The following is a 25,464-nucleotide window of genomic DNA, read 5'->3' as shown; positions in this document are numbered from 1 at the left end:
CATCTGGTGTTTACATTGATTTTAAAACATTTTTGGTTATATCTCGGCAGTTTGTCCACCTAAATGGTTTTCCTGGTTAGGTAACCAGTCAAGTTTGGATCAAAATGTAGTTAAATATCTAAGTTTGGATCAAAATGTAGTTCAATATCTAAGTTTGGATCAAAATGTAGTTAAATAATTATCTAAGTTTGGATCAAAATGTAGTTCAATATCTAAGTTTGGATCAAAATGTAGTTTAATATTAAAGGTTATCTGTGGACATGATTTAGAGAAATTCAGAGATATTGATGCTTTACCCTTCAACCAAATATGATGTATAATGTAATGTATTCAATATTAATTAATGTATGAATATGCAAATTACAAAGGTTAGTATATATAGTTAGTATATATGTATATACCATAGGTAATTAAATTTTACCATATTTTCAGGCCAGACTTGTTCAACTATGATGATTTATTAACTAAGACACCTGAGGAGTGTCTGGACCATGCATTTACTGTTGCTCATGAACACCTAGGTGTTGACAGACTTCTTGATCCGGAAGGTAACAATAGATATATATGAGCCGCATCACGACAAAACCAGTGTAATGCATTGGCGACCAGCATGGATCCAGACCAGCCTGCGCATCTGCGCAGTCTGATTAGGATCCATGCTGTTCGCTTATCAACCCTATTATAAGTAGAGAAACTGATAGCGAACAGCATGGATCCTGATCAGACTGCGCGGATGCGCAGGCTGGTCTGGATCCATGCTGGTCGCAAACGCATTATGTTGGTTTTGTTGTGACGCGGCTCATATACTTATCTTAACCTGTAGTGATCAGTTTAGTAACATTTGGCGGCATTCATAATTGAAATGTTTTGTTTTACAATTTATTTGTGTAGGAATAATAGAATAGACACACACTCAAATCTTTTCCTGGGATGAACAAGTACTAAGGCAATAATTATTTAAAGTTTCTTGCACTAGGAAACAACTCCTTGCCCCTAAAAGGGTATGAAATGTCCTTAGATTACTAGTAAGACACATTTATAGTTGGCAACAGATATTTTTGAAAAAATAGATTTTTGGAATGAGATATAACATACAATTCTTTCTAATTATCAGTAATACTAAAAAAAGTAAAGTGGTCGATAACAGTGCTAAGGATTTCTGATATGGTCTGAGTTTCTGTTTTAAAACCGTACATATATATTTGATTTTGATTAATGCCATTGGTCTCTTTCAACCATGATATACAATAGTACAATACATAAAGTATTTTCTTTCATCCTAATGATATTGACTTTAAAGGCCCATCATTATGCCATAGAAATGCTATCAATTGCATTTCTCAAAAACTGTTAATTTTTAGCTCGACTTTTCTATGAAAAGGGGAGCTATCCTACTCGCCCCGGCGTCGGCGTCGGCGTCGGCGTTAGCGTTGGCGTCACACCTTGGTTAAGTTTTTCGTACCACCCCACTTTATTTCAGAAGTATTACAAGTATGGCTTTGAAACTTACCATACTTGTTCACCATCATAACCTCCATCTACAGACAAGAGTACATAACTCTGTCAAGGTTTTTGACAGAATTATGGCCCTTTTTTGACTTAGAAAGTGTATTGAGCTTGGTTAAGTTTTTTGTTACCACCTCACTTTATTTTCAAAACCATTGGAGGTATTGCTTTGAAACTGACCATACTTGTTTACCATCACGACCTTCATCAACAGACAAGAGGACATAACTCTGTCAAGGTTTTTGACAGAATTATGCCCCTTTTTGACTTAGAAAATACATTGAATATGGGTAAAATCCACTTATTGCCTTAACCCTTTGAGATATTGCTTTGAAACTTTTAATGCTATTTCACATCATTACCCCCATCTGTACGCAAGAGAAGGTAACTCTGTCAAGGATTTGTTTTAAAAATTAAGGCCTTTTATCGACTTAGAATCTTGGTTAAGTTTTTAGTACCAGTCCACTTTTTGACTGAACTGTTTGAGATATTAATTTGAAAGTTGGAATACTTGTTTACCATCATGGTCCCAAAACATGGGCAGGAGAAGGTAATTCTGTTAAGGATTTTATTTGAATTATGGCCCTTTTTGACTTAGAAACTCAGTTAAGATTTTCATTCTTGTCCACTTGTTGACTTAACCATTTGAGATATTACTTTGGAAGTTGGAGTTCTTATGTGCCATCATGAGACCTATCTGTAAGCAAGAGAAGATAACTCTGTGAAAATGTTTCTTGATTTGTACTTAGAAATTCCTAGTTAAAGTCTTGTGTGCCCTTAACTGTCAAAGTTTTGTTTTATAGGCAAGCACTAAAAAAGTCGAGCGCGCTGTCCTTCTGACAGCTCTTGTTTGGTATCTTGTCACAGTTTTCAAAAATATACTCATTTTCCATATACATGAACTATCTTTTGCTGCTTTTGTTGTTGGCAATGGTATAATTATAGTGAATGGGTATTTTGTATGGAAGTCAAAATACTAATTTGTTTACAGTTTGCTACCTTTACAACACATTACTGCACATTCAGCGCTACTTGTTTCAGTATTTAAACATGTAACATGCTTCAAATTTCATTATTGAAACATTTTTAAACTCTTAAGAATTGAAAAGTATTGATTTCTGAGGCATTATGTGCTTTTAAACACGTAATTTTCATAGGCAGAAATATGTTTTACAGTGTATAAATCTGTCGTGTAGGATAATTTAAACAGTAAAATGTTAAAATATCATTATGTTGTCAATAAAAGTAATGTTGTCACATAAATATCCCCAATTTTAGACTGTAATATAACATGTTTCCATTAGTTCTCTCTCTATGTGCATGCTATAATGCAATTGGCTTTCCATTTCAAGTGTCTCATTGTTTTGATGAATATTGCGCAATCTGTTATCACTGTTTGATGTTTGCTTTATCTAAGGCTTGATATTCACTTTCCAGCTAATAATGAGTTAAACATGTGTTACATCGTATGATAAAGTTTTAACTCTTATCATGCTAAAATATCATAAATAAATCTTTCAATCTGGACTAATCCATTCTCTGTTTTAAGGGAAAATTCAAATTATTGGCTGACTGTATAGTGAACAGTGCAGATCATGGTCAGACACCATAAATGTGCCACTGGATTCTGGTCTGCACAGGTCCCATGGGTAGATACAGTTGTCACCAGCAAACTAAGAGTAGAAAGAGTCTTAAGCTAGATAAAAACACTTCTATTTGTAAAGTCCTGTAAATTATGTTATCATTATATTGTAGATGTGAATGTTGACAGTCCAGACAAGAAGTCTGTTATGATGTACCTAATGTGCCTATTTAAAGTCCTGCCACATTCCGACATTCCCCTTGACCAGAATGTCGACATCCCAGTGTCACCTGTAACACCTATAACACCTGAGTCAATATCGGCATCAGCTAATGTCGGAATACAAGAATCTAAAACATCAGGGGTATGTAATATTACAGACAAAATGCATGCATCTCTTTATACTCTCTTTATATATATACTCTGTCCTTTTAAATATGTAATAGTTAGAATGGATTTCAATTGGTGTAAATTATGGTTTTTCTAGTGATACTCAAAAGTGAAATCGTGTTAATGATAGTTTTGCCAGTTTCACTAAGTCTTAAACTTGATATGGCAAATTCTTGCAACCAGTGTCTGTTGCTGCAACGCAGTTGTGGTGAAAATTTAGATGTCCATATGCTGAAGTTTTGTTTCTCTATGTGACTTAGCTAACATCAATATTTCTAGAAATGTAGGTTAAGGCACACTAAATGTTGGCTTTATACTGTAGGCACATCAAAGAAAAATGATTCTTTTTTACTTCAAACACTCTTTATTTTGGATATGTGATAAATAGAATATTATATATTCGTGTAGGCTCAATACTGAATTTATTGATCAAGTTAAATAAAATAATATTATGCTTGCCTTAGGTTCGCATATTATAAATTTATTCAACTAATTCAATTAATTCTGTATTGAACCTACACTCATTCAATATCCTTTATGGAACTTTTTAAGTGCGTAGAGGTTTTTTCCCCTCAGACTTTGCAAGAATATGATTCAATGCACCAACTGTTGTGATATTATTTCCTCTTTGATAATAAATTAATATTAATCTTCACATAATCAACATCTTGTCCCAGCATGGTGTTGCAACATGTTGCTGTAATATTTACTGAATATGTAAACATTATATGGTGAGAGATGAATTGTTTGTGGTTATGTTAACAAAATACAATAGAGACCTACCACAGTTTGTAAAGTTTACTTTAACAAATTTATATCATAATAATAAATATACACACCTTTATATAAGCAGGCGTCTTCAATACAATTACAGCTTAACAATCTAAACACATCATCATCATCATTATTATTATCATCATCATCATCATTAAAATTGTGTTGTCATCATCATCATCATCAATTTTTGCATTATTGCTGTTATCCCCACCATCATCATTGTTATCATCATCATCATCATCATCATCATCACCATCATCATCATCATCATCAATAACTACATGGTATCATATAATTAAAACAAATGTTTGCTACATTATTATAGCTGGTATTTTGTCAGGTATCATCATTACTAGACCACAATGATTATTAGACAGTAACATGGCTACCTGTATCATTATTATTGACATTGATAACTTATGATAGTGATCAACTTCTCATCACATCAATTATCATACACTGATAACTAATCCACATTTAATGTTTCATGTTATGCCATGGTATAATACTTGGTTAAATTTGGTTTATATATTGAGGGTGCCTTTTGGGCTGGGGTGGTCACACTTGCCCTTTTCATGCATGTAAGTGAAAATGTATCATATGAGCCGTGTCACAACAAAACCAACATAATGGGATTGCGACCAGCATGGATCCAGACCAGCCTGCGCTTCCGTGCAGTCTGATCAGGATCCATGCTGTTTGCTATCAGTTTCTCTACTTGTAAAGGAGTTGGTAAGCGAACAGCATGGATCCTGATCAGACTGCGCAGATGCGCAGGCTGGTCTGGATCTATGCTGGTCGCAAACCCATTATGTTGGTTTTGTCGTGACACGGCTCAATTATGTTTCTTGTTTATGTGTTTAACTTTGTTTTGACTATGTGCTCAAGTTCCTTAATGTAAGATGTCTTGTGTGCAGAATTAAAAGAACATTATAGTTTAACCAATATATTTATAAAATAATCTAAAATTTACATTAACAGGAATGGTATGATTTCTTAAGGTTTACATTGATAAGATTCAGTGTTGTAACATTTTTCATGGAGAAAATGTCCAAAATATATCTCTAAAATGTAAAAATATAGCACATAGGAAAAGACATTTGCTTCATCAATTTATATCCATTATTTACTCTATTTTTTGTATAATCAGTCATGGAAACTTCTTGAAAAAATTTCTCTATTTTTTTATGGCTTCCAGCAGGTAATATATACCAGATGTTTAGAAAACAAACAAAGTAATAGAGTAAAGGTATTTTGTGTAAATGGTTTGTTAAATGATTGCTCTTTTAACCTATTGGTAGTGCCAGCGGTTATATTAACAGACTATGCCCTCCAGTGAGAGACAGACCAGTCTGCTGTATGACCTGAATCTATAGTGCCGTCTGCTAAATTTGAATATTTTGATATTGGAATCTCCCTGAAATCCCAAATGGACTGTTGCAAATTCAAGGCAAGGCAAGACATTTTCACAAATTTAGTGAAGTATAGGTTAAAACTATACAGGTACATTGATAAAGTACAGAACACCTAGGTTGATGCATTTTTGGCCTGTAATGATGGCTAGTTAATGTGATTCCTGACATAATATACCTCATACTTGGAACTATTTCTTCCTGTTTAAATCAGAGTTCAAGGAAAAGAATTCTGCCAATTCTATAAATCAGTATCTTGGTATAGGAAATGGAGTCTGGTGGTCTGAGTTTTGCATATTATACTTGCCCAGATTACATATTTTATATTATTACCAAGAACAAGCCAAAGTTGGATAAACACATGTATTTAGCTGTGAATTAAATTATCTTAAATATACTAAAAGTATTATATTTTCTTGCCTAAGTGTAATGACATTGCTTATTATTTGTAGTTGATCATGAAATCAAATTTTTGTTTACTGTAGCCTTAAATTAGTTGTTTCTACAAGTTCAGATCATTTGTAAAAAAAAAAAAGCATGAATTTTATTGATCATTATAATTATGTAGTATAATTCCATCTTCCCTTCTATATATCTATTCTTCCTTCTGCTACAAGAAAAACTTTTATTCTAGGAAGTATAAGCTTATTATGTATTTTTTCAATAAAAAGGTCATTCTGTTAGTTGTGGATTTCTTTGATTGATGAAATTGCATGTTTCTCACATGTTATATGATTGTAATTTTTGAATAAAGGAAAGTTGTTCTTGCAGGGCTTGGGATTTTCCAAGGCATTGCCTGGCTTCATAGTCAAAATCTCTGCTTTTCCTCATAGCTGTTGAAGCAATATGAATTCTTCATTTGATAGACTCCCCTTATTCCCACAAAACATCAGACAGTAAAAAGTGCATGTTTTTTCTCATGTTACATTTTCTAAAATCATTGTATAGATTTGAATGTTGAGAATTTAGCAAAGACAGCTTAGGGAATTATTCCAAAGATATAAGTATATCTTGCTCAGTTAATGGACTCCCATTATTCCACTGTTAGAGTAAAGTCTATTGTAGCTTTAACTTATTGATTTATGGAAGGAAATCTCTTGATTGATGAGCTGTAGGCATGTTTTTGCCAATTTTCTTAAATTTTTTATTTACGAGTTTTCATTTGTTATTGATGTTAATAGAAAAAAAATGAGTGAGGAATATCTAGATATGATATCTGTTTGATAAGTAAGGTTAAACCAGCACTTCATCACAGTCATGGTATTTTTTATTATAAAAAAATTACGAACATCTTTAAAGAACCAAAACAGAAGTTAAGTTAGGGTCTTTCAAAGCTCCTTTGGATAATAATGAGGTCATCCTCCACCAGATAAACTGGAAAGTCACCATAATGACCTATACAGTGATGTGCCACATAAAACCCAATAAAAAAAAAAAAAAAAAAAAAAATGGGCAACCTTGAGAAAGCAAAGAAGAAAGTTTTTGTTTGACATTATCTTTAGATACTGACAGGTAAAATACATTATAAGTGTTTACTGCTAGCAACAGCATGTTATTCAGTTGTCTTTTCTTAGAGTTTTGTTAAAATTGTACAGTCTACCTCTATCAATGTAGAAGGAAAGTCAGCACATAAATTTAAAAAAATAAAAGTCATCTATTAATTTAGCTTAAAATTTTACAATTTTTTTATCTAGCTGTTGTCATGTTTTTACTGTTATAATCACATTTAGAAGAAAACATCTTCAAGTTTTCAAAGATTATATGTCAGAAATTTGAACAAATGAGATTGTTTTGCTTCAGTCATGTATACCAGGTGAGCAAATATATGCCAGACTCTTATCATGTTGACACTTTCACTTCTTGAAGAAACCTAAAAAGAAAATTACAAATTTACAAAGAGGTAAAATGAAAAATTTCTCAAAATACTGGAAAAATGCATTTTGTAAAGAAAATCTGTAGAAGTTTATTTTTATTACAGTATATTAAAAATGCTAATTGATTTTCTGTCAATATAACATTATTAGTAGTGTCCATTTATATTACTTTTTGCTATTAAAAAATCAATTATTAACTATTTAATATGTTTACCTATAACAGTTTTCATTCAGCTAAATACCTGTGATAAAGTAACCTGTTTGTTTCTTTGTAAAAAGCAAAATGTATTTTACTTATTACTTCATTTCAATAACTATATCCCTTTTACTTCATATTTTGCCCCTTTTGCCTCAGTGGTTGCTTTTAATAGTTGAGGCATCAGAAATGCAACCACCTTTTATCCCTGTGTGATTGTAATTGGCAACTGAATGGGTTTGAATTACTGGAGTCTATGCATCTCTTAGGTCTAGAGGGTGAGGTAGTTCTGACCCCAGGTGTTGCTCTATAGTTTGTAACATCCCAGGTAGGTCAAATACATCTTAAACTGTTTCAGTGCCCTATGACCTATATTGTGTTGGTGCGCCATAGACCGAACAAAATTTTATTTTTAGCCATTGGTCAGTTGAGATAGCACATAGGAAATCTGAATTCAATATGTGAGACTATCCTCTCCTGTGATATGATAAACTAAGAAAATGGATACATACAAGCGGATGAGTTATGGTAATTGGGTATCAGGATATCTAATTAGCTATAATCTTATTGATCAATTATACATCCACATATCTTCATGCCATATTCTAGTAAACAATCTATATATCAAAATACTTACAGAATGTTTGTTTGTTTTTTTTTTCTGTCCCCGAGTTCTTTGAAACTAAAAAACCCCAAAATTTTTTTAAAGGCATTTCATAGATAAAAGGGTAAATTTTTAAAAATTTTTTGATGCATATTTTTTAAATCCCTTTTTAAACCCCAAATTTTTTTTCCGGTTTAAAGAATTTTTGTTTCGGGACTTACCTTTAAAATATGGTTTGCACCCTGTTTTATAGTTTACTGACCTAATAAACATGGTATTGTAAAAACCACTTTTACATATGGGGAAAAATCCATACTTAGGATAAAGGGACAGTCCCTTTTTTGCCGAGTGGTAAGTTGGGTGTTCCTCCGCTCAAAATTGCCACTAACTTGGGTTTTTACTTTAACTTTTTTGCATGCTGGGGCTAACTGAAAACCACCCCAGGCCCCTCAGTGCAGGCATATCCGTGCCAAATTCGATCAAAAGGTTTTTACTGGGGTTTCCCCTTTGGGTTTAAATCGATACTTATTTTGAAATTTACCTTAAAGGAAAAGATGAAAAGGTTTTTGGGGCCCCGAAATTAAAAAAAATGGACAAGTTTCCCTTTAAAAATACTTTTGGGTGGTTAAAGGGTAAAACTTTTTTTGGTTAAAGCAGCTTTAAAGGAAAAGTCCCCGGGAAATTTTTAAAGGGTCTTTAAAAAAAAGGGGAAAGGGAATAGGTCAGGGTACAAAAAAACTGATTTTTACCAATAATTCAGTAAGTATGCTAATATTTTAAGTATCAGTTTTCGAAAGAGATTGAGCTAGGAAATGAAAGTGAATCAATCATTTGATGGAAATGAATATAGCCTAAAGCTGTGAATTTCAATCAAGTTTTCCTCCATTTCATTGATCAAGTTTTAAACATAGCTTTTGTGTGCGTTTCTGACTTTAATATATCAGTTTTGTTTAGAACTACAGAGTTATGATCTAAGTTATGTTTGATTATTTTCCAAATTTTTAGCAGAAAATTTTTTGTTCCCCTAAAAACGGGGTTTAAAAAGAACAAAAAAAATCCTTTTAAAGTGAAATTTTTGAAATTTGGGTTTCCCAGCTCCAAAATTTTTGGAAAATGTCCCCTTATCCAAAATTTAGGGGATGTCCAGATGAAATTTTTTTTGAAGTTCAGGGAAGCTAACAATATAGAGGCCCCTTTTCTGAAATCCAAAGGGAGTGCTGACTGGGGCTGCCCCAATCATAAAAGGTAGCAAACCGGGTTACCAAAATTTTGGTTAAAGCAGAGAAGTGGTTAAAAATTTTTATTTAACCCTTTTTATATAATCTTTTCCCCCAAAAAACATTAGTAGGTTTTTTTTAAAAATTTAAAAAATGATAAGCTGAAAGGAACTTTTTTTAGTCATTTTGCAAAACATTTGAAAAATGTTCCAAAAAGTCTTTTTTACAATTATCAAATTTTTTTTTACATGCTTTTTTTGGTGGGTTTAAAAAAATACATGATTTTAAAACGGTAATTTCAAATGTTTGAAACAGTTTAAAATTCCATTTTTATAATTTCACTGGGTTTGAAATTTTAAACCCCCTTTAATATCTTTTTTTAGTGGGAAAACCAAACGTGCAAATACTGGGGGACCAAAAATTTAAAGAATGAAATTCGTAAATGCGTCAAAGTTGTAAAATTTTTAGTTGGCGCGCTTTTCCCTTCACTTTTTTAGGGGTTTTTAAAGTCTTTTTAAAACGTTTTTTTTGGGATGTAATAAAAGAAAATTTGTTTAGTTTAGTGTAAGATTGAAATATATTTCACCTTGTGAACACCAAAAGTTCATATTTCACTTGTGGCGCGTGAAATATACCTTTTGGTGCTAACTCAGTGAAATATATGCCGATCTTACACTGAACTAAACAAATATCCTCTATATTGTGTGTAAAAAATATAGTCTTCAATCTGTGAATAATTGTTTAAAAAGCACATGTCTTTTTTATGATAAACTTTCTGTTCTTGCTTTCATAAGAAAGCTTGCAAACAGTATTTTCACATGTTTTGATGAATTTAGCATATTAACATATTATTTCAATATAGTTACAGAAGAAATTTCTCTGGTTTAAGCATTAGGGCATTCATTATTGTATTATATTATAGTAGATGATCAGGGTAGATCAGTCAGGTTTCTAATCACCAATACATCAACCAATTTGTATAACATCATGCTGTTACCTAAGGTCATGCTAATCTTATATTAAGTGTTTTTTTTACACAACAAAATAATCTTTCATTATCTGTATCCCCATGACATTTTCCTGTTTATTTTGTGGTATTTAAAGGTTTCTCTTTTATTTTTGTTGTTTTGTAAGCCAACCTGTATGCCCATAATGTCATGTGTTGTATTTCATCATCATCATCACCACCACCATCATCACTGCCACTATCAATATTATCATCATCATCATTTGGATCCATATCTACATATTTTTCTTTAATATCATCACAATCTTCATCAGTATGGGCAAGTTGCTGTTTTATTGAGCAAGAAACTTTACAACTTGTTGCTCAGTACTGGTTGGTTCGAGAGTGTGAACTTCCTACACAATCAAACTAAACAAATTCTGTATAAACCAATCTTCATCATCAATAACTATATAACTATCACCAATACCATCATTATCATTTTCTTTATTGTCATCATCATCATCTTCATCATCATCATCATCATCATCATCATTTTTTTCAGGTCAATATCTTCATATTTATCTTTGTTATCATCCAGAATAGTATCATAATCATCATTATATAATCATCACCAATCTCATCAACATCATTTTCATGATAATATTCTTTATTATATGCCCGAAAGGGCATATTATGTTATACCCCCTGGCGTCCGTCTGTCTGTCCGTCCGTCCGTCCGTCCGTTAGCAATTTGGTTTCCGGAGCATAACTTAAGTTCCATTTGCCCCACAATGTTCAAACTTCATAGGATGATTGCCCATATTGGGTAGAAGACCCCTATTTATTTTGGGGTCACAAGGTCAAAGGTCAAGGTCACTATGACCTTAAAACTGAAAACAGTTTCCGGAGCATAACTTAACTTCCAATTGACCCACAATGTTCAAACTTCATAGGATGATTGTCCATATTAGGTAGAAGACCCCTATTGATTTTGGGGTCACAAGGTCAAAGGTCAAGGTCACTATGACCTTAAAACTGAAAACAGTTCCGGAGCATAACTTAAGTTCTATTCGACCCACAATGTTCAAAACTTCATAGGATGATTGTCCATATTGGATAGAAGACCCCTATTGATTTTGGGGTCACAAGGTCAAAGGTCAAGGTCACTATTACCTTGATACTGGAAACAGTTTTCCAGAGCATAACTTAAGTTCCATTTGGCCCACAGTGTTCAAACTTCATAGGATGATTGTCCATATTGGGTAGAAGACCCCTATTGATTTTGGGGTCAAAAGGTCAAGGGTCAAGGTCACTATATCCTTAAAACCGAAAATAGTTTCTGGAGCATAAACTTAAGTTCCATTGGCCCACAATATTCAAACTTCATAGGATGATTGTCCATATTGGGCAAAAGACCCCTATTGATTTTGGGGTCACTAGGTCAAAGGTCAAGGTCACAATTACCTTAAAACCAAAAACAGTTTCCCGGAGCATAACGTAAGTTCCATTTGGCCCACAATATTCAAACTTCTTAGGATGATTATCCATATTGGGTAGAAGACCCCTATTGATTTTGGGTCACAAGGTCAAAGTCACTTTTACCTTAATACTGAAAACAGTTTCTAGAGCATAATTAAAAGTTCCAATTGGCCCACAATATTCAAACTTCTTAGGATGATTGTCCATATAAGATAGAAGACCCCTATTTATTTTGGGGTCACAAGGTCAAAGGTTAAGGTCATTATTAATAACTTAAGTATTAATCAACCTACAGCTGTAAAATTTTATAGGATGAACAGCGAATTCCATGTCTTACAAATGCTTCAGCCTTACTAAAAAAAAACACTTTCGGGCATATAATGCTCCGCCTAGCGGTGCTCTTGTTACGTATATAATAAAGAATATAATCATGAAAATGATGTTGATGTTGGTGATGATTATGATGATATGCACAACAAGCATTGAAAGCACTACTGAAAAAATTGAAATTATTGAGTTTGTTGCTTTTTCTTAAGTACTTTAGTTTTTGTTATTTCAACACTACACAAGGAACATTTCTCAAGTTTAAATATCATTTTCAACATGGTTATCATTATCATTATAATTTTTTGCTATCTTCTCAGTAACTACATGTTCATTTAAACAACAGTATTAACACCTTCAATATAGTAATTTACTCTAATATTTATGATGGAAAATTTCACACGCAATTTGCTCAGTAATAGTAATTACTGAAACAAAAAATTCAATATTTTCATCAACAAATTGGCACCATCACTATCTATATATCTCCAAGTAAACAAGTTTATACACAATATTTATAAACAAGTTTGTAATTATTTTGTTGTCAGTTTCAATGATAAAAGAATTAATGTGATCAAAGGCAGAAAATAGGTGATTAACTGGCTCATTACGAGACTGTTTTACCTCTCTATATATCTAAATACAGTTATGTTAGTATTACAACAATGTGAGAAAATGTTTAATCAAACAAAACCATGCTGTTTCCTGTTGTACCTGGAAACTCTTCAGGAAACTTTAAAAATGCTTTTAACAACATACCCAAGATTCATAGGGGTTAATGCCTGGCATTATTGTTGTTGTGTGGTTGTTGTTGTTGATTTAGTCCATGAATAGTGGTGGTGGCATTGGTAGTTTTCACTCCAGATCACATCAGTAAGCCACACTGAATTTACCAGAGAACAGTTCAGCCACTGCACCGTTCCTAGGCAAGCTGTCAAGCAGTTTACCAGTACTAGTTGCCTTCACTTTGGCAAAAAACTGAAACTTATGTACATGCCAGAGCAGAGGTACAGTGCGAATGACCGTAGAAAGGATATTATAATCAATCACAACGAATGTGACCGGCACCGTCAGGGGATCGAACCAAGGTCACCCGATTCACAGGGCAACGTTCTACCTATTGAGCTCACCAGGCGTGTTTTTTAGTCCATGAAAAGTTGTTTATGGCCATTTAAATAATAGAATGATTCTATAATGGTAAGAATCTCATTCAGTCGAGACTGGTAATAAATATATGTAATATTGCAATGAAATTCCATACCCCTGAGGAATTATTAATTGTAGAAACTCTTGGTGAAATAATATCTCCAGTTACAAAAGTGCGGTCATTAATTTTCCATTTGAAATCTTTGATTTATAGAATACAATATTATATAACTAGAATCTAAGGAAACTTTTTGAAGTACATAGTGCACATTTTATGCTTTGTTTTTAATGCAACAATTTTAGGAAGATAAAGAATCTTAGAAACAGCTTGCTACAGGGTTCCTGCAAAAAATAGAGCTTTTCAAAGTTCTCAAAACTGTTTCATTTTCTTTCATATTAGATGATGCTTGATTATCTGAAGAATTACAAAAAACTAAAGAATTCCTAGAAGCTATAGATGTACTATATAGAACAAAGTTCTGCTGTGTTAATCAACCTTTGTCTTTTATTTCAATCAAAGCAACTTGTTTACTCTGTTCTACTTGATTTTCAGTCAAGTTATTTTGAATATGAAAGAATATGTAAATAAAAGATGTAAACAGTTTTGAGTGCTTGTGGCATTTATAATAATTACAACAGAACTATGCTACTGTAGTATCTAAAACAAGTCCATACTGACTGACCTGACTGGGCTTTTAATATTTTTTTTTTAATTTAACTACTAGGGTTACAGCAAATTTAGCTGAGCTTGTTCTGTGTAAGAATTGCCACTACATTTGCAGTTTTAAAGTTCAAATTAAAGATAATGAACAGCTCTAAAAAAAATCTTTTTACTAAATATTGTTTAACCTGTCATAGTGACGTCACATGGCTATAGATTTTTTTCCTAAACTACCTAGGTTTACACCAAATTTAGTAGATTTAGTACATCATTTGGTGATACATTTACATCAAAAAGTGATGTATTTGCATCAGTTGGTGATATAATTATATCAGTTGGTGATATATTTACATCAGTTGGTGATATATTTACATCAGTTGGTGATATATTTACATCAGTTGGTGATATATTTACATCAGTTGGTGATATATTTACATCAGTTGGTGATACATTTACATCAAAAAGTGATGTTTTTGCATCATTTGGTGATATATTTACATCAGTTGGTGATATATTCACATCAGGTGGTGGTATATTTACATCAGTTGGTGATATATTTACATCAATTGCTTATATATTTACATCAGTTGGTGATATATTCACATCAGTTGGTGATATATTTACATCAGATGGTGATATATTTACATCAGTTGGTGATATATTCACATTAGTTGGTGATATATTTACATCAGTTGGTGATATATTTACATCAGATGGTGATATATTTACATCAGTTGGTGATATATTTACATCAGTTGGTGATATATTTACATCAGATGGTGATATATTTACATCAGTTGGTGATATATTTACATCAGTTGGTGATATATTTACATCATTTTATATTTTCTGTTTAATAGATGGCAGCATCATTAAGCTCCTCGTCTAGTCGACAAAGTACGATGAGTTCCTCTGGCTCAGTTGACCTACTTTCGTATCAGGACAGCCTCGAGAACGTACTTACTTGGTTACTGGAGGCAGAAGAAGTGGTAGAAACACAGGAAACTCTGGGAAACACGGTTGTCGTGGTGAAAAAACAGTTCAGTGAACATGAGGTGAGGGCATTTATTTTCTTGTTTTCGACATTTTATATGTAATGACATTAACATGATTGGGGAAAAGACATTTAGTTGTCTAGAAACTAAGATATTATATGAATTGCAGATTGTGTTTCTTACAGATGGCTGTACAGGGAAATAAATTTTACCATAATATTATGCTGTTATATTACTTTTTTCTTGATATTGTAGACATTTGCCTGTAGCTTTGACAAAAAAACAAGGAAGATCTATATAAAGATTTGATATTCAAAGTTATCAGTGATTTGTTGTATATTTCAAACCCCTTACACACTTCTTACAGAGATCATTTTTAAACTGCTTGAATAAGGAATACATGTATTAGAATAAAGGACAATCCACTAGTTGATATACATGTAGTACAAGACTCTGTATAAAAAAAGATGAAATATTCAAAAACGTATTTTGCCTGTCTCTTGAATTTCTGAAATATTAATGAATGAAAAATGTAAAGACAGAGGGTTTTTTTGTTAAACAATCTCGGGAACAGTACTACATTTTTGTTGTCAGTATGTCTCCTTTTAGGTATAACTTTATAGAAAGAAAGTTGTGAATAAATAATGATGTATATTGTTACAGGAGTTTATGTTAGAGTTGACAAAGCATCAGGATAGCATCGGGACAGTGCTGAGGGAAGGAAATGACCTTATTGTTGAGGGCAAGGTCAAAAGTGATGAAGAGAATGAAATACGTGTCCAAATGGGGCTCCTTAATAACCGCTGGGAGGAGCTACGTCTTAAAGCCCTTGACAGACAGAGCAAGTAAGCTGTTTTCTGATTGGCTAGTTTATATTTGCTAAGATACAAGTAGCATATTATTGAGTAAAATGTAGGCCATGTTTTGTCATATAGGATTATCAATCCAACAAGCTTACAGAAGAAAATTAGTCATTTTTAACCGAGATACCAAGTATTTTCCTCATGACTTTAGCAGTGATGGGTATGGTTAAAAATTGTATAATAATTTTAACTTTCATGTTATAAGAGATCTTTAACAAAATCAATAAGATTTTAAAACAATAATCTTACAATAAATGAGAAGATTCATGTTGAAAGATAAAACATCATTTGCCTAAGCTTCAATTCTAAGGGTAGGGCTGAAACAGTACTGATACAGCTATTTGTAGTATACTTTATGTTTTTACATTAATCTATAAGCCAATTCCACGAGTTTATGATTCCAGTTTGAATAGAAAGAGTACAAAAAATTTAATTAAATGATTTGTTTCCACTTAATTGAAATGTAATTATAATAAATTTATCAAAGTTTTTAAGCTATGATTTTTTCACCTTACCAAAAAAAAAGAAAACCATAAAACTAAGTTGAATGATAAGGACAGGAATAAAAACATATCAGCAATAATTGAAGTTAGCTGGTTTTTGCTTGAATGATAAAGAAAGTTCCACCTTAATGTATAACAGGTGTTAACACAATTAGAGATAATTATTTTACAATTAGCAAGTTGATGTCTGCTTCTGTGAACTAATCCAGGGAGCATTTTAAATTGTCTACTGAAAATATATGTTATAGCTAATGGGTGTAATGTACCTGAAATATTATTTTAAGGGAAAGTTTTTATTGAGAAACAAGTGAAAGACAAGTTTTAGGTCAGATACATGTACAATAATTTTTTGCATATCAGACAGGATTATCTACCCTTTACACCAGTGCTAGAAAACTCTGTCTTACACCCCCATGTAAGACAAGTCGCGTGCTTTAAATGATGTCATTGCCGCGTACCTTTCATGAATGAATTGCGTTCTAAGGATCACGTCATTTTACCATTTTGAATGAAGTTTGTAAGTTCGCTACTATAATAAAAAAGTGTTTAATGAAAATATCAGTTTTCGTAATTTCTGTTCTGAAAATAATTGATAAGTAATATGCAAGAAAAAGAATCAAACACTGGCTGTCGGTACAGATAGGAATATCTAGTTCTCGGGTAACTGTTTAGCGGAAACTCGGCAGAGGCTCATTTCCGCCGTAAACAGTTACCCTCGCGCTAGATATTCCGGTCTGTACCGGCAGCCGGAGTAAGATTCTTATAATCTGTGCAGAGCAATTACTCTCTTTACAACAGTAATATTTCTTACCAAGTAAACATTCACAACAAATTTTACCTCTCCAGAACAACACCTCTCCAGAACAACACCTCTCCACAGCAACACCTCTCCACAGCAACACCTCTCCACAGCAACACCTCGCCACAGCAACACCTCCACAGCAACACCTCTGCACAACAACACCTCTGCACAGCAACACCTCTCCACAACAACACCTCTCCACAGCAACACCTCTCCACAGCAACACCTCTCCACAGCAACACCTCTCCACAGCATCACCTCTCCACAACAACACCTCTCCACAGCATCACCTCTCCACAACAAAACCTCTCCACAGCAACACCTCTCCACAATAACACCTCTCCACAGCAACACCTCCACAGCAACACCTCTCCACAACAACACCTCTTCACAGCAAAACCTCTCTACAGCAACACCTCTCCACAACAACACCTCTCCACAACAACACCTCTCCACAACAACACCTCTCCACAACAACACCTCTCCACAGCAACACCTCTCTACAGCAACACCTCTCCGCAACAACACCTCTCCACAACAACACCTCTCCACAGCATCACCTCTCCACAACAACACCTCTCCACAGCAACACCTCTCCACAGCAACACCTCTCCACAGCAACACCTCTCCACAGCAACACCTCTCCACAGCAACACCTCTCCACAACAAAACCTCTCTACAGCAACACCTCTCCACAACAACACCTCTCCAAAACAACACCTCTCCACAGCATCACCTCTCCACAACAAAACCTCTCCACAACAACACCTCTCCACAATAACACCTCTCCACAGCAACACCTCCACAACAACACCTCTCCACAATAACACCTCTCCACAGCAACACCTCCACAGCAACACCTCTCCACAACAACACCTCTCCACAGCAACACCTCTCCACAACAACACCTCTCCACAGCAACACCTCTCCACAACAACAACTCTCCACAGCAACACCTCTATACAGCAACACCTCTCCACAGCAACACCTCTCCACAACAACATCTCTGCAGAACAACACCTCTCCACAGCAACACCCCCACAACAACACCTCTCCACAACAACACCTCTCCACAACAACACCTCTGCACAAGCAACACCTCTGCACAGCAACACCTCTGCACAGCAACACCTCTGCACAGCAACACCTCTCCACAACAACACCTCTCCACAACAACACCTCTCCACAGCAACACCTCTCCACAACAACACCTCTCCACAGCAACACCTCCACAGCAACACCTCTCCACAACAACACCTCTCCACAACAACACCTCTCCACAACAACACCTCTCCACAGCAACACCTCTCCACAGCAACACCTTTTGGGAAGCAACCACAATCTATATCTCCCATAGGATGTTGTTCTACAGAGGTTACAATACTGTTTAAGAAATTTAACTCTTAGAGTGCTAGTGGTGATGAAAAGGGAGCAGTGAAAAGAGACTGATGCAACCAGAATAGAGTTCTTCACTGCTGGCTTATGAAATTAAGTTTTTTTGTGATATTAAAACTGTTAAACAGTTTGTCTAATAAGAGAGATCACAATAGGTTTTGTACAGCAGTTTGGTACCTGACAAGATGCTAAGTACCTCAGTGTGTAGTCAGGTAACATAATTCTTGACTGTCATACTTTAATATTTGTTGATTTTTTGTGAAAATTGGATAAATAAAAAAAAATAAGGCTGACATCTTTCTTAGCAGACAACAATTTTCCCAGATACAGTAATGAACTGTTCCAAATTCAAGGTAGAGCAATTCCATTGCAGTGGTGTGGGGATGAAATTATCAGATTAATGATTCTAAATATAGAATTATAATTAAGGTATAATATAGGAAATTAGGTAGGAGAATCATTTAAAATGTTAGAAAAACTGTTTTCCTGAGAAATATTAACATAGTTAAGTGATCTGGGGTGTCATTAATTTTTTATAGAAATATGAATATTTTATGATTGTAGATGTTGTGTAATGATTAAATGTTGTTTTTACTCACAGATTAGCTCTCACCATAAGACTCTGCTATCGATATTACTTAATATAATGTGTGTTTATCAGTTTTGAGTTTCAGTATATAATTGGAATTCTTTGGTCTTAAAAAAAGTGAAGTTTGTGGTTCATCAATAATAGTTTCTAGGAGTTTGGACCAGTTACTTTAGATATTCATATTGAAGATTCATCATGTACCAATTGGAACTTTCCATGACACATTTAGGCTGAATAAATTGCATTGAGGGCTGAATATCCATGTTAAGATTTATCAAGTTGCATTGAGGGCACAATATGGCACATTGAGGGCTCAACATGTTATATGGAGGGCATGAAATAGCATATCTGATGTTGCTAGGAGATCCAACACATTAGGAGCTCTTAATATCACACTGTCTTTTAGGGCTCATCATGGGCTCATGTTGCATTTTGGACTGAACATGATTCATTGCCAACTTGACATTCTGTGTACTTTATTATACAAACATTAAAAGATAGTTTGGTGTTGAGCTTTCCACATACTGTTAGATGCATCAGATTATCTGATCATTAGTATGACCACTAAACTTAGGTTTGTTTTCATCTAGATCATTATAATTGCTTATGTATTATATTTTCAGGCTTCAGTCTACATTGATGTCACTACAACAACAACAACTGGATGAGCTAGCAGACTGGTTAACAAGGATGGAGAAAAGAATCGGTGTAGAGAAGAAGCTTGGATCAGATTTGTCCATGGTTAAACAACAGATTGAAGATCATAAAAAGCTTCAGGAGGAGCTAGATCATCAACAGAAAAAGGTTGACAGTCTACAAAACATGGTTGTTGTTGTAGACGATAATAATACAGAATCTGGTAGGTTCTTTGTGTATCAAAATATCATATTTGAATGTTGCCATTTGTATAATACATGTAGTTGGTTGTATATGTATGTTTACTGGAACATTCCTGGATTGACAAAGTTTATAAATGCTCAAATTTATTGAAGCTTTGCATTCAGAACTCTGAAGAAAAAAGATTACTGCAAATTGTTTCAGTAAGTTATTTCTAGAGTCCATTAAAAATGGTTTTACAATAATTATGCAAAGTCTTGAAAAACAGATTTGCAAAATAATTTTACATAGACTTTAGTCTGTAGTAATAATTGTAGTTTTTCCTTAGCTGGTACATTAGTGCCCTCAGATCATGGTCTGTACTGTAAGCAATTCATTCGACACTCAGTTAGCTTTTCAACCGAAAGATGATGAATGGTTTCATCAAGATTGAAAGATGGACAAGTTCATTTAACATATTTTATGTTATAATGGTTATGAATGAAGATATTGACTGGTATACATGTCTGTTTTTATGAATGAATTTTATTGTAACCTTTGACCTTATATAGCATGTGAAGCCATGGAGAGACAGCTGCAATCATTGGGTAAACGTTGGGCAACGATCTGTCATTGGACAGAGGAACAGTGGCTCCTCCTACAGGAGGTGTTACTCAAATGGCAGAGCTTCTCCGAGAATGAGGACAAGTTCGCTGATTGGCTGTCTAGTAGAGAAACAATGATAGAGAAAATGAAGACCAGTGATTTGTCAGATACAAATGTAGCAGTTGCTCAAGTACAAGAACTTAAGGTAATAGAAGTAAATATAATATTGTGTTTCTTTATAAAAAGAATAACAAATACAAATCAAGAGATTGATTATTGGGGATCTACACATTAGAATACTTTCTCATTGAAATAAATGTCAATAGAATTTGCAGTAACTTCATAGAGTAAAGTTATGTAAAAATTACTTTGACACAAAAATGCATATAATAAAAAACTAATAAAGCACTGGATGTGGAATCTAAAAAAAATGATATTTTTATGCCACCGCAGCATCTGCGATGCGGTGGCATATAGCGATTCACCTGTGTGTGTGTGTGTTTGTGTGTGTGTTTGTGTGTGTGTTATATAGATTATATAGTGAACTTAAAAAATTATGCCACCGCAGCATCTGCGATGCAGTGGCATATAGCGATTCACCTGTGTGTATGTGTGTGTGTGTTTGTGTGTGTGTGTTATATAGATTATATAGTGAACTTAAGCGGTGGCATATAGCGATTCACCTGTGTGTATGTGTTTGTGTGTGTGTTATATATATTATATATTGAACTTAAAAAATCTTCTTGTGAAAAACCAATAGTCCAATTTCAACCAAACTTGGCAGGATTGTTCCTTGGGTGAAGGGCTTCCAAAGTTGTTCAAAGAATTTCATGCCATGCAGAAATCTGGTTGCCATGACAACCAAAATGAATTATAAGAATAAATTTAAAAAATCTTCTTGTAAAGACCCAAAAGGCCTAGAGCTTAGATATTTTGCATAAGGCATTGTCTGGTAGACCTCTAACAAGATTGTTCAAATTATAGACCTGGGGTCAAAATTAGCCCCGCCCCGGGGGTCATTGATTTTCACTATGTACATATAGTGAAAACTTAAAATACCTTCTTGTAAAAACCCAAAAGGCCTAGAGCTTAGATATTTTGCATAAGGCATCGTCTGGTAGACCCTTACCAAGATTGTTCAAATTATAGCCCTTGGGTCAAAATCGGCCCCGCCCCGGGGTCATTGATTTTCACTATATGTACATATAGTAAAAACTTAAAACACCTTCTTGTAAAGACCCAAAAGGCCTAGAGCTTATATATATTGCATAAGGCATTGTCTGGTAGACCTCTACCCAGATTGTTCAAATTATATCCATGGGGTCAAAATCGGCCCCGCCCAGGAGGTCATTGGTTTTCCTTATATGCATATAGTAAAAACTTATAATAAAAACTTCAAAAAAAATTCTTCTAGCAATTGACAAATGCTAGAGGTTAGATATTTTGCATGAAACATTGTGTAGTAAACCTCTAGCAAGATTGTTCAAATTATAGCCCTTGGGTCAAAATTGCCCCCGCCCTTGGGGTCATTGATTTCAATATATACATATAGTAAAAAATAAATAAATCTTATTGTCTGAAGGTACAAGGCTTAGAGCTTTAATATTTGTTAAATAATATCATCTAAAGGTACTGTACAAAAGTTATTCAAATTTTGCCTCTTGTGTCAAAATTAGCCCCGCCCCCGGTGGCCATAGGTTTTCCTTATATGTATATAGTAAAAACTTAAAAAATCATCTTCTCTAAATTTACAAAGGCTAGAGTTAAGATATTTTGCATGAAACATTGTGTAGTGAACCTCTTGCAAGATTGTTCAAATTATAGCCCTGGGGTCAAAATTGGTTCCGCCCCGGGGGTCATTGATTTTCATTATGTACATATAGTGAAAAAATAAAAAATATTTTTGTCTGAAGGTACAAGGCATAGAGCTTTGATGTTTGATATATAATATCATTTATAGGTCCTCTACCAAAGTTGTTCAAAATTTTCCCCTGGTGTCAAAATTGGCCCTGCCCGGGGGCAGTTATTCTCATTATGTACACATAGTAAAAACAGAAAATAAAACAAATGTTTTCTGAATGGGAGAAAGCTATAGCTTAGATATTTGACTTGAAATGTTGTTTGGTGGACCTGTATCAAAATTGTTTTGAATTAAACCCTTGGGCCCAAGGGGACAGTGACCTACTTTCTTGTCCTTTGATGTACAGCAATGACATTTTGACCATGTGCACAGTTTTAGTTGTAAAATTGAACTTTGATAATTATCAGGTAACCTAGATTTTGATGATGTGACCTACTTTCTTGTCCATTGATGTACAGCTATGAAATTTGAACCATGCGGTGGCATAGCATTTTTCTCAAATGCAATCTTGTTCAATTTTGAATTAGCAGTATCATAAATTTATTTTAAAAGCTAGGGGTGTCTAAATCAGCAGGGACTCCTCCAAATAATAAAATAACAAACTTCAAGAGATGTTGTCCTTTTGTTTCACTGGTGCCAACTTTACATAGATTTATTTACACAAATATAGAAACTTCAAACCATTTGCCCCTCACCCCTTTGGGTTCAAATCCTGGCAGAGACTTTGGATTCTTTCATGTGAAGAAGCTATCCGGTTAGCTTATGGTACGTCGGTGGTTCTACTCAGGTGCCCGTTCGTACCTTAAATAATGCAAGGAAGGGCACCCGAGGTCTACCTCCACCAGTAAAGCTGGAACGTTGCCATATGACCTATACTGTGTTGGTGCAACGTAAAACCCAATCAAACAAACTAATAAATATAGAACATTGATGTACATTATAAATGTATATTACAGGTGATAGAAAGAGACATGGTTGTACAGGTACAGAAGTTTGAGGACCTGTATGAGTTAGGACAACAAATCGTACAGTGTGTAAACAATGATGAAGCTGTCAAGAAAATTTCGACAGATCTTGAAGCTTTCCAAGACAGATGGAAAAATTTGGTTGAAAACATGGAGACACAGAGTAAAAAGGTATTTTAATTGTGTCAAGGGTGAAATTGAGGTGTAATTTATTAACTTGCAAAGTGGTTGAACACAAGTAAATTAACGTTTTGAGTTTGCTACCTTAATAAAAAAATGCATTTAAACCATGAATCACGTAGAAACAGAAATTGTGAAAAATTACAGCCAGTTAGAAACTTCTCTCTTTTGGTTTATAAAGTAAATATTAGCAATAGCATATCAGATATTTATTTTTATGCTTTATTATTATTTCTCCTTTAGGAAGATCTTTGCAAAGTTTTATAAAAAGATGAAAATAAATAGAAATAATTAAAAATTGGAAAATAACACACAAAAAACGTGTAAATAAATGTTGGAGATAATTTGTTGTTGAAATCATCATGAATAAAAAAAATGGCCATATTGTATATTATGTATTAGAGAGTGAAATTGTGTAAATATTTGGAACTGTTTTAGAATGCATGTATGAGTTTACTTTCACAATTTCTAAATCCTGACTACTTCAGATTGTAAGTCTCGGACTAGAACTTGCTGAGATTCCAGAAATCTCCGAGGAACCTATAGAAGTGTCAGCAGAGGCTAAGCTGAGGAGTACTGCACCTGCGGGGGCCAAAAAACGCAAGGTGGACTCTAGTGTTAAGTTCGAGTTTGAACAAGACATTAAGAAGTTAGATGAATGGTTTGAGAGGGTTGAGTCAGGTTTAGAACTTCTAGCTGGAGATGAGGATCAAGATTCCTTTACAACCGAGGAACAATGTGTTCTTATAGAGGTTAGTTCATTATCTCAGATAGACATGTGACAGATATCTCATTCTTATAGAGGTTAGTTTATTATCTCAGGTAGACATGTGTGACAGATATCTCATTCTTATAGAGGTTAGTTAGTTATCTCAGATAGACATGTGTGACAGATATCTCATTCTTATAGAGGTTAGTTCATTATCTCAGATAGACATGTGACAGATATCTCATTCTTATAGAGGTTAGTTTATTATCTCAGGTAGACATGTGTGACAGATATCTCATTCTTATAGAGGTTAGTTAGTTATCTCAGATAGACATGTGACAGATATCTCATTCTTATAGAGGTTAGTTCATTATATCAGGTAGACATGTGTGACAGATATCTCATTCTTATAGAGGTTAGTTTATTATCTCAGGTAGACATGTGTGACAGATATCTCATTCTTATAGAGGTTAGTTAGTTATCTCAGATAGACATGTGTGACAGATATCTCATTCTTATAGAGGTTAGTTCATTATCTCAGATAGACATGTGACAGATATCTCATTCTTATAGAGGTTAGTTTATTATCTCAGGTAGACATGTGTGACAGATATCTCATTCTTATAGAGGTTAGTTAGTTATCTCAGATAGACATGTGACAGATATCTCATTCTTATAGAGGTTAGTTCATTATATCAGGTAGACATGTGTGACAGATATCTCATTCTTATAGAGGTTAGTTTATTATCTCAGGTAGACATGTGTGACAGATATCTCATTCTTATAGAGGTTAGTTAGTTATCTCAGATAGACATGTGTGACAGTGGGTTCGATCCCGGGGAGATGCTTTGGTAGTTTAGCGCGGAGGAAGGTAGTCTAGTACTGGTGTAACTCTCCAGGAATGATGGTTAGGAAACTACCCGCCTATATGACTGAAATACTGTTAGGAAAAGGCGTAAAATGAAACAAACAAACAAACAAAATATGTGACAGACATATCTATGATGTATGACAAAACCAACCTTGACTTGCTAATTGATTATATATTGAATAAGCAATTGCT

The 25,464-nt window shown here is 34.0% G+C and overlaps 1 protein-coding gene across 1 annotated transcript in view; it reads left to right on the top strand.

The window, feature by feature from the left end:
- Nucleotides 1-25,464, top strand: part of LOC132713337 (dystrophin-like) — a gene marked incomplete at its 3' end in the record, with an annotated part of 157,509 nt that overhangs the window by 49,059 nt on the left and 82,986 nt on the right. Inside the window, 8 exon segments of the mRNA XM_060695887.1 lie at nt 433-548; nt 3,262-3,452; nt 14,978-15,172; nt 15,776-15,957; nt 19,888-20,123; nt 20,653-20,891; nt 23,504-23,683; nt 24,181-24,444. Coding sequence (XP_060551870.1) covers nt 433-548; nt 3,262-3,452; nt 14,978-15,172; nt 15,776-15,957; nt 19,888-20,123; nt 20,653-20,891; nt 23,504-23,683; nt 24,181-24,444 — 1,603 coding nt within the window.

The sequence above is a fragment of the Ruditapes philippinarum genome, unplaced genomic scaffold, assembly GCF_026571515.1.
Source record: "Ruditapes philippinarum isolate M1 unplaced genomic scaffold, ASM2657151v2 ctg288_1_1_1_1, whole genome shotgun sequence".
Classification (NCBI taxonomy): Eukaryota; Metazoa; Mollusca; class Bivalvia; order Venerida; family Veneridae; genus Ruditapes; species Ruditapes philippinarum.
This window is presented reverse-complemented; position numbering and strand designations above follow the sequence as displayed.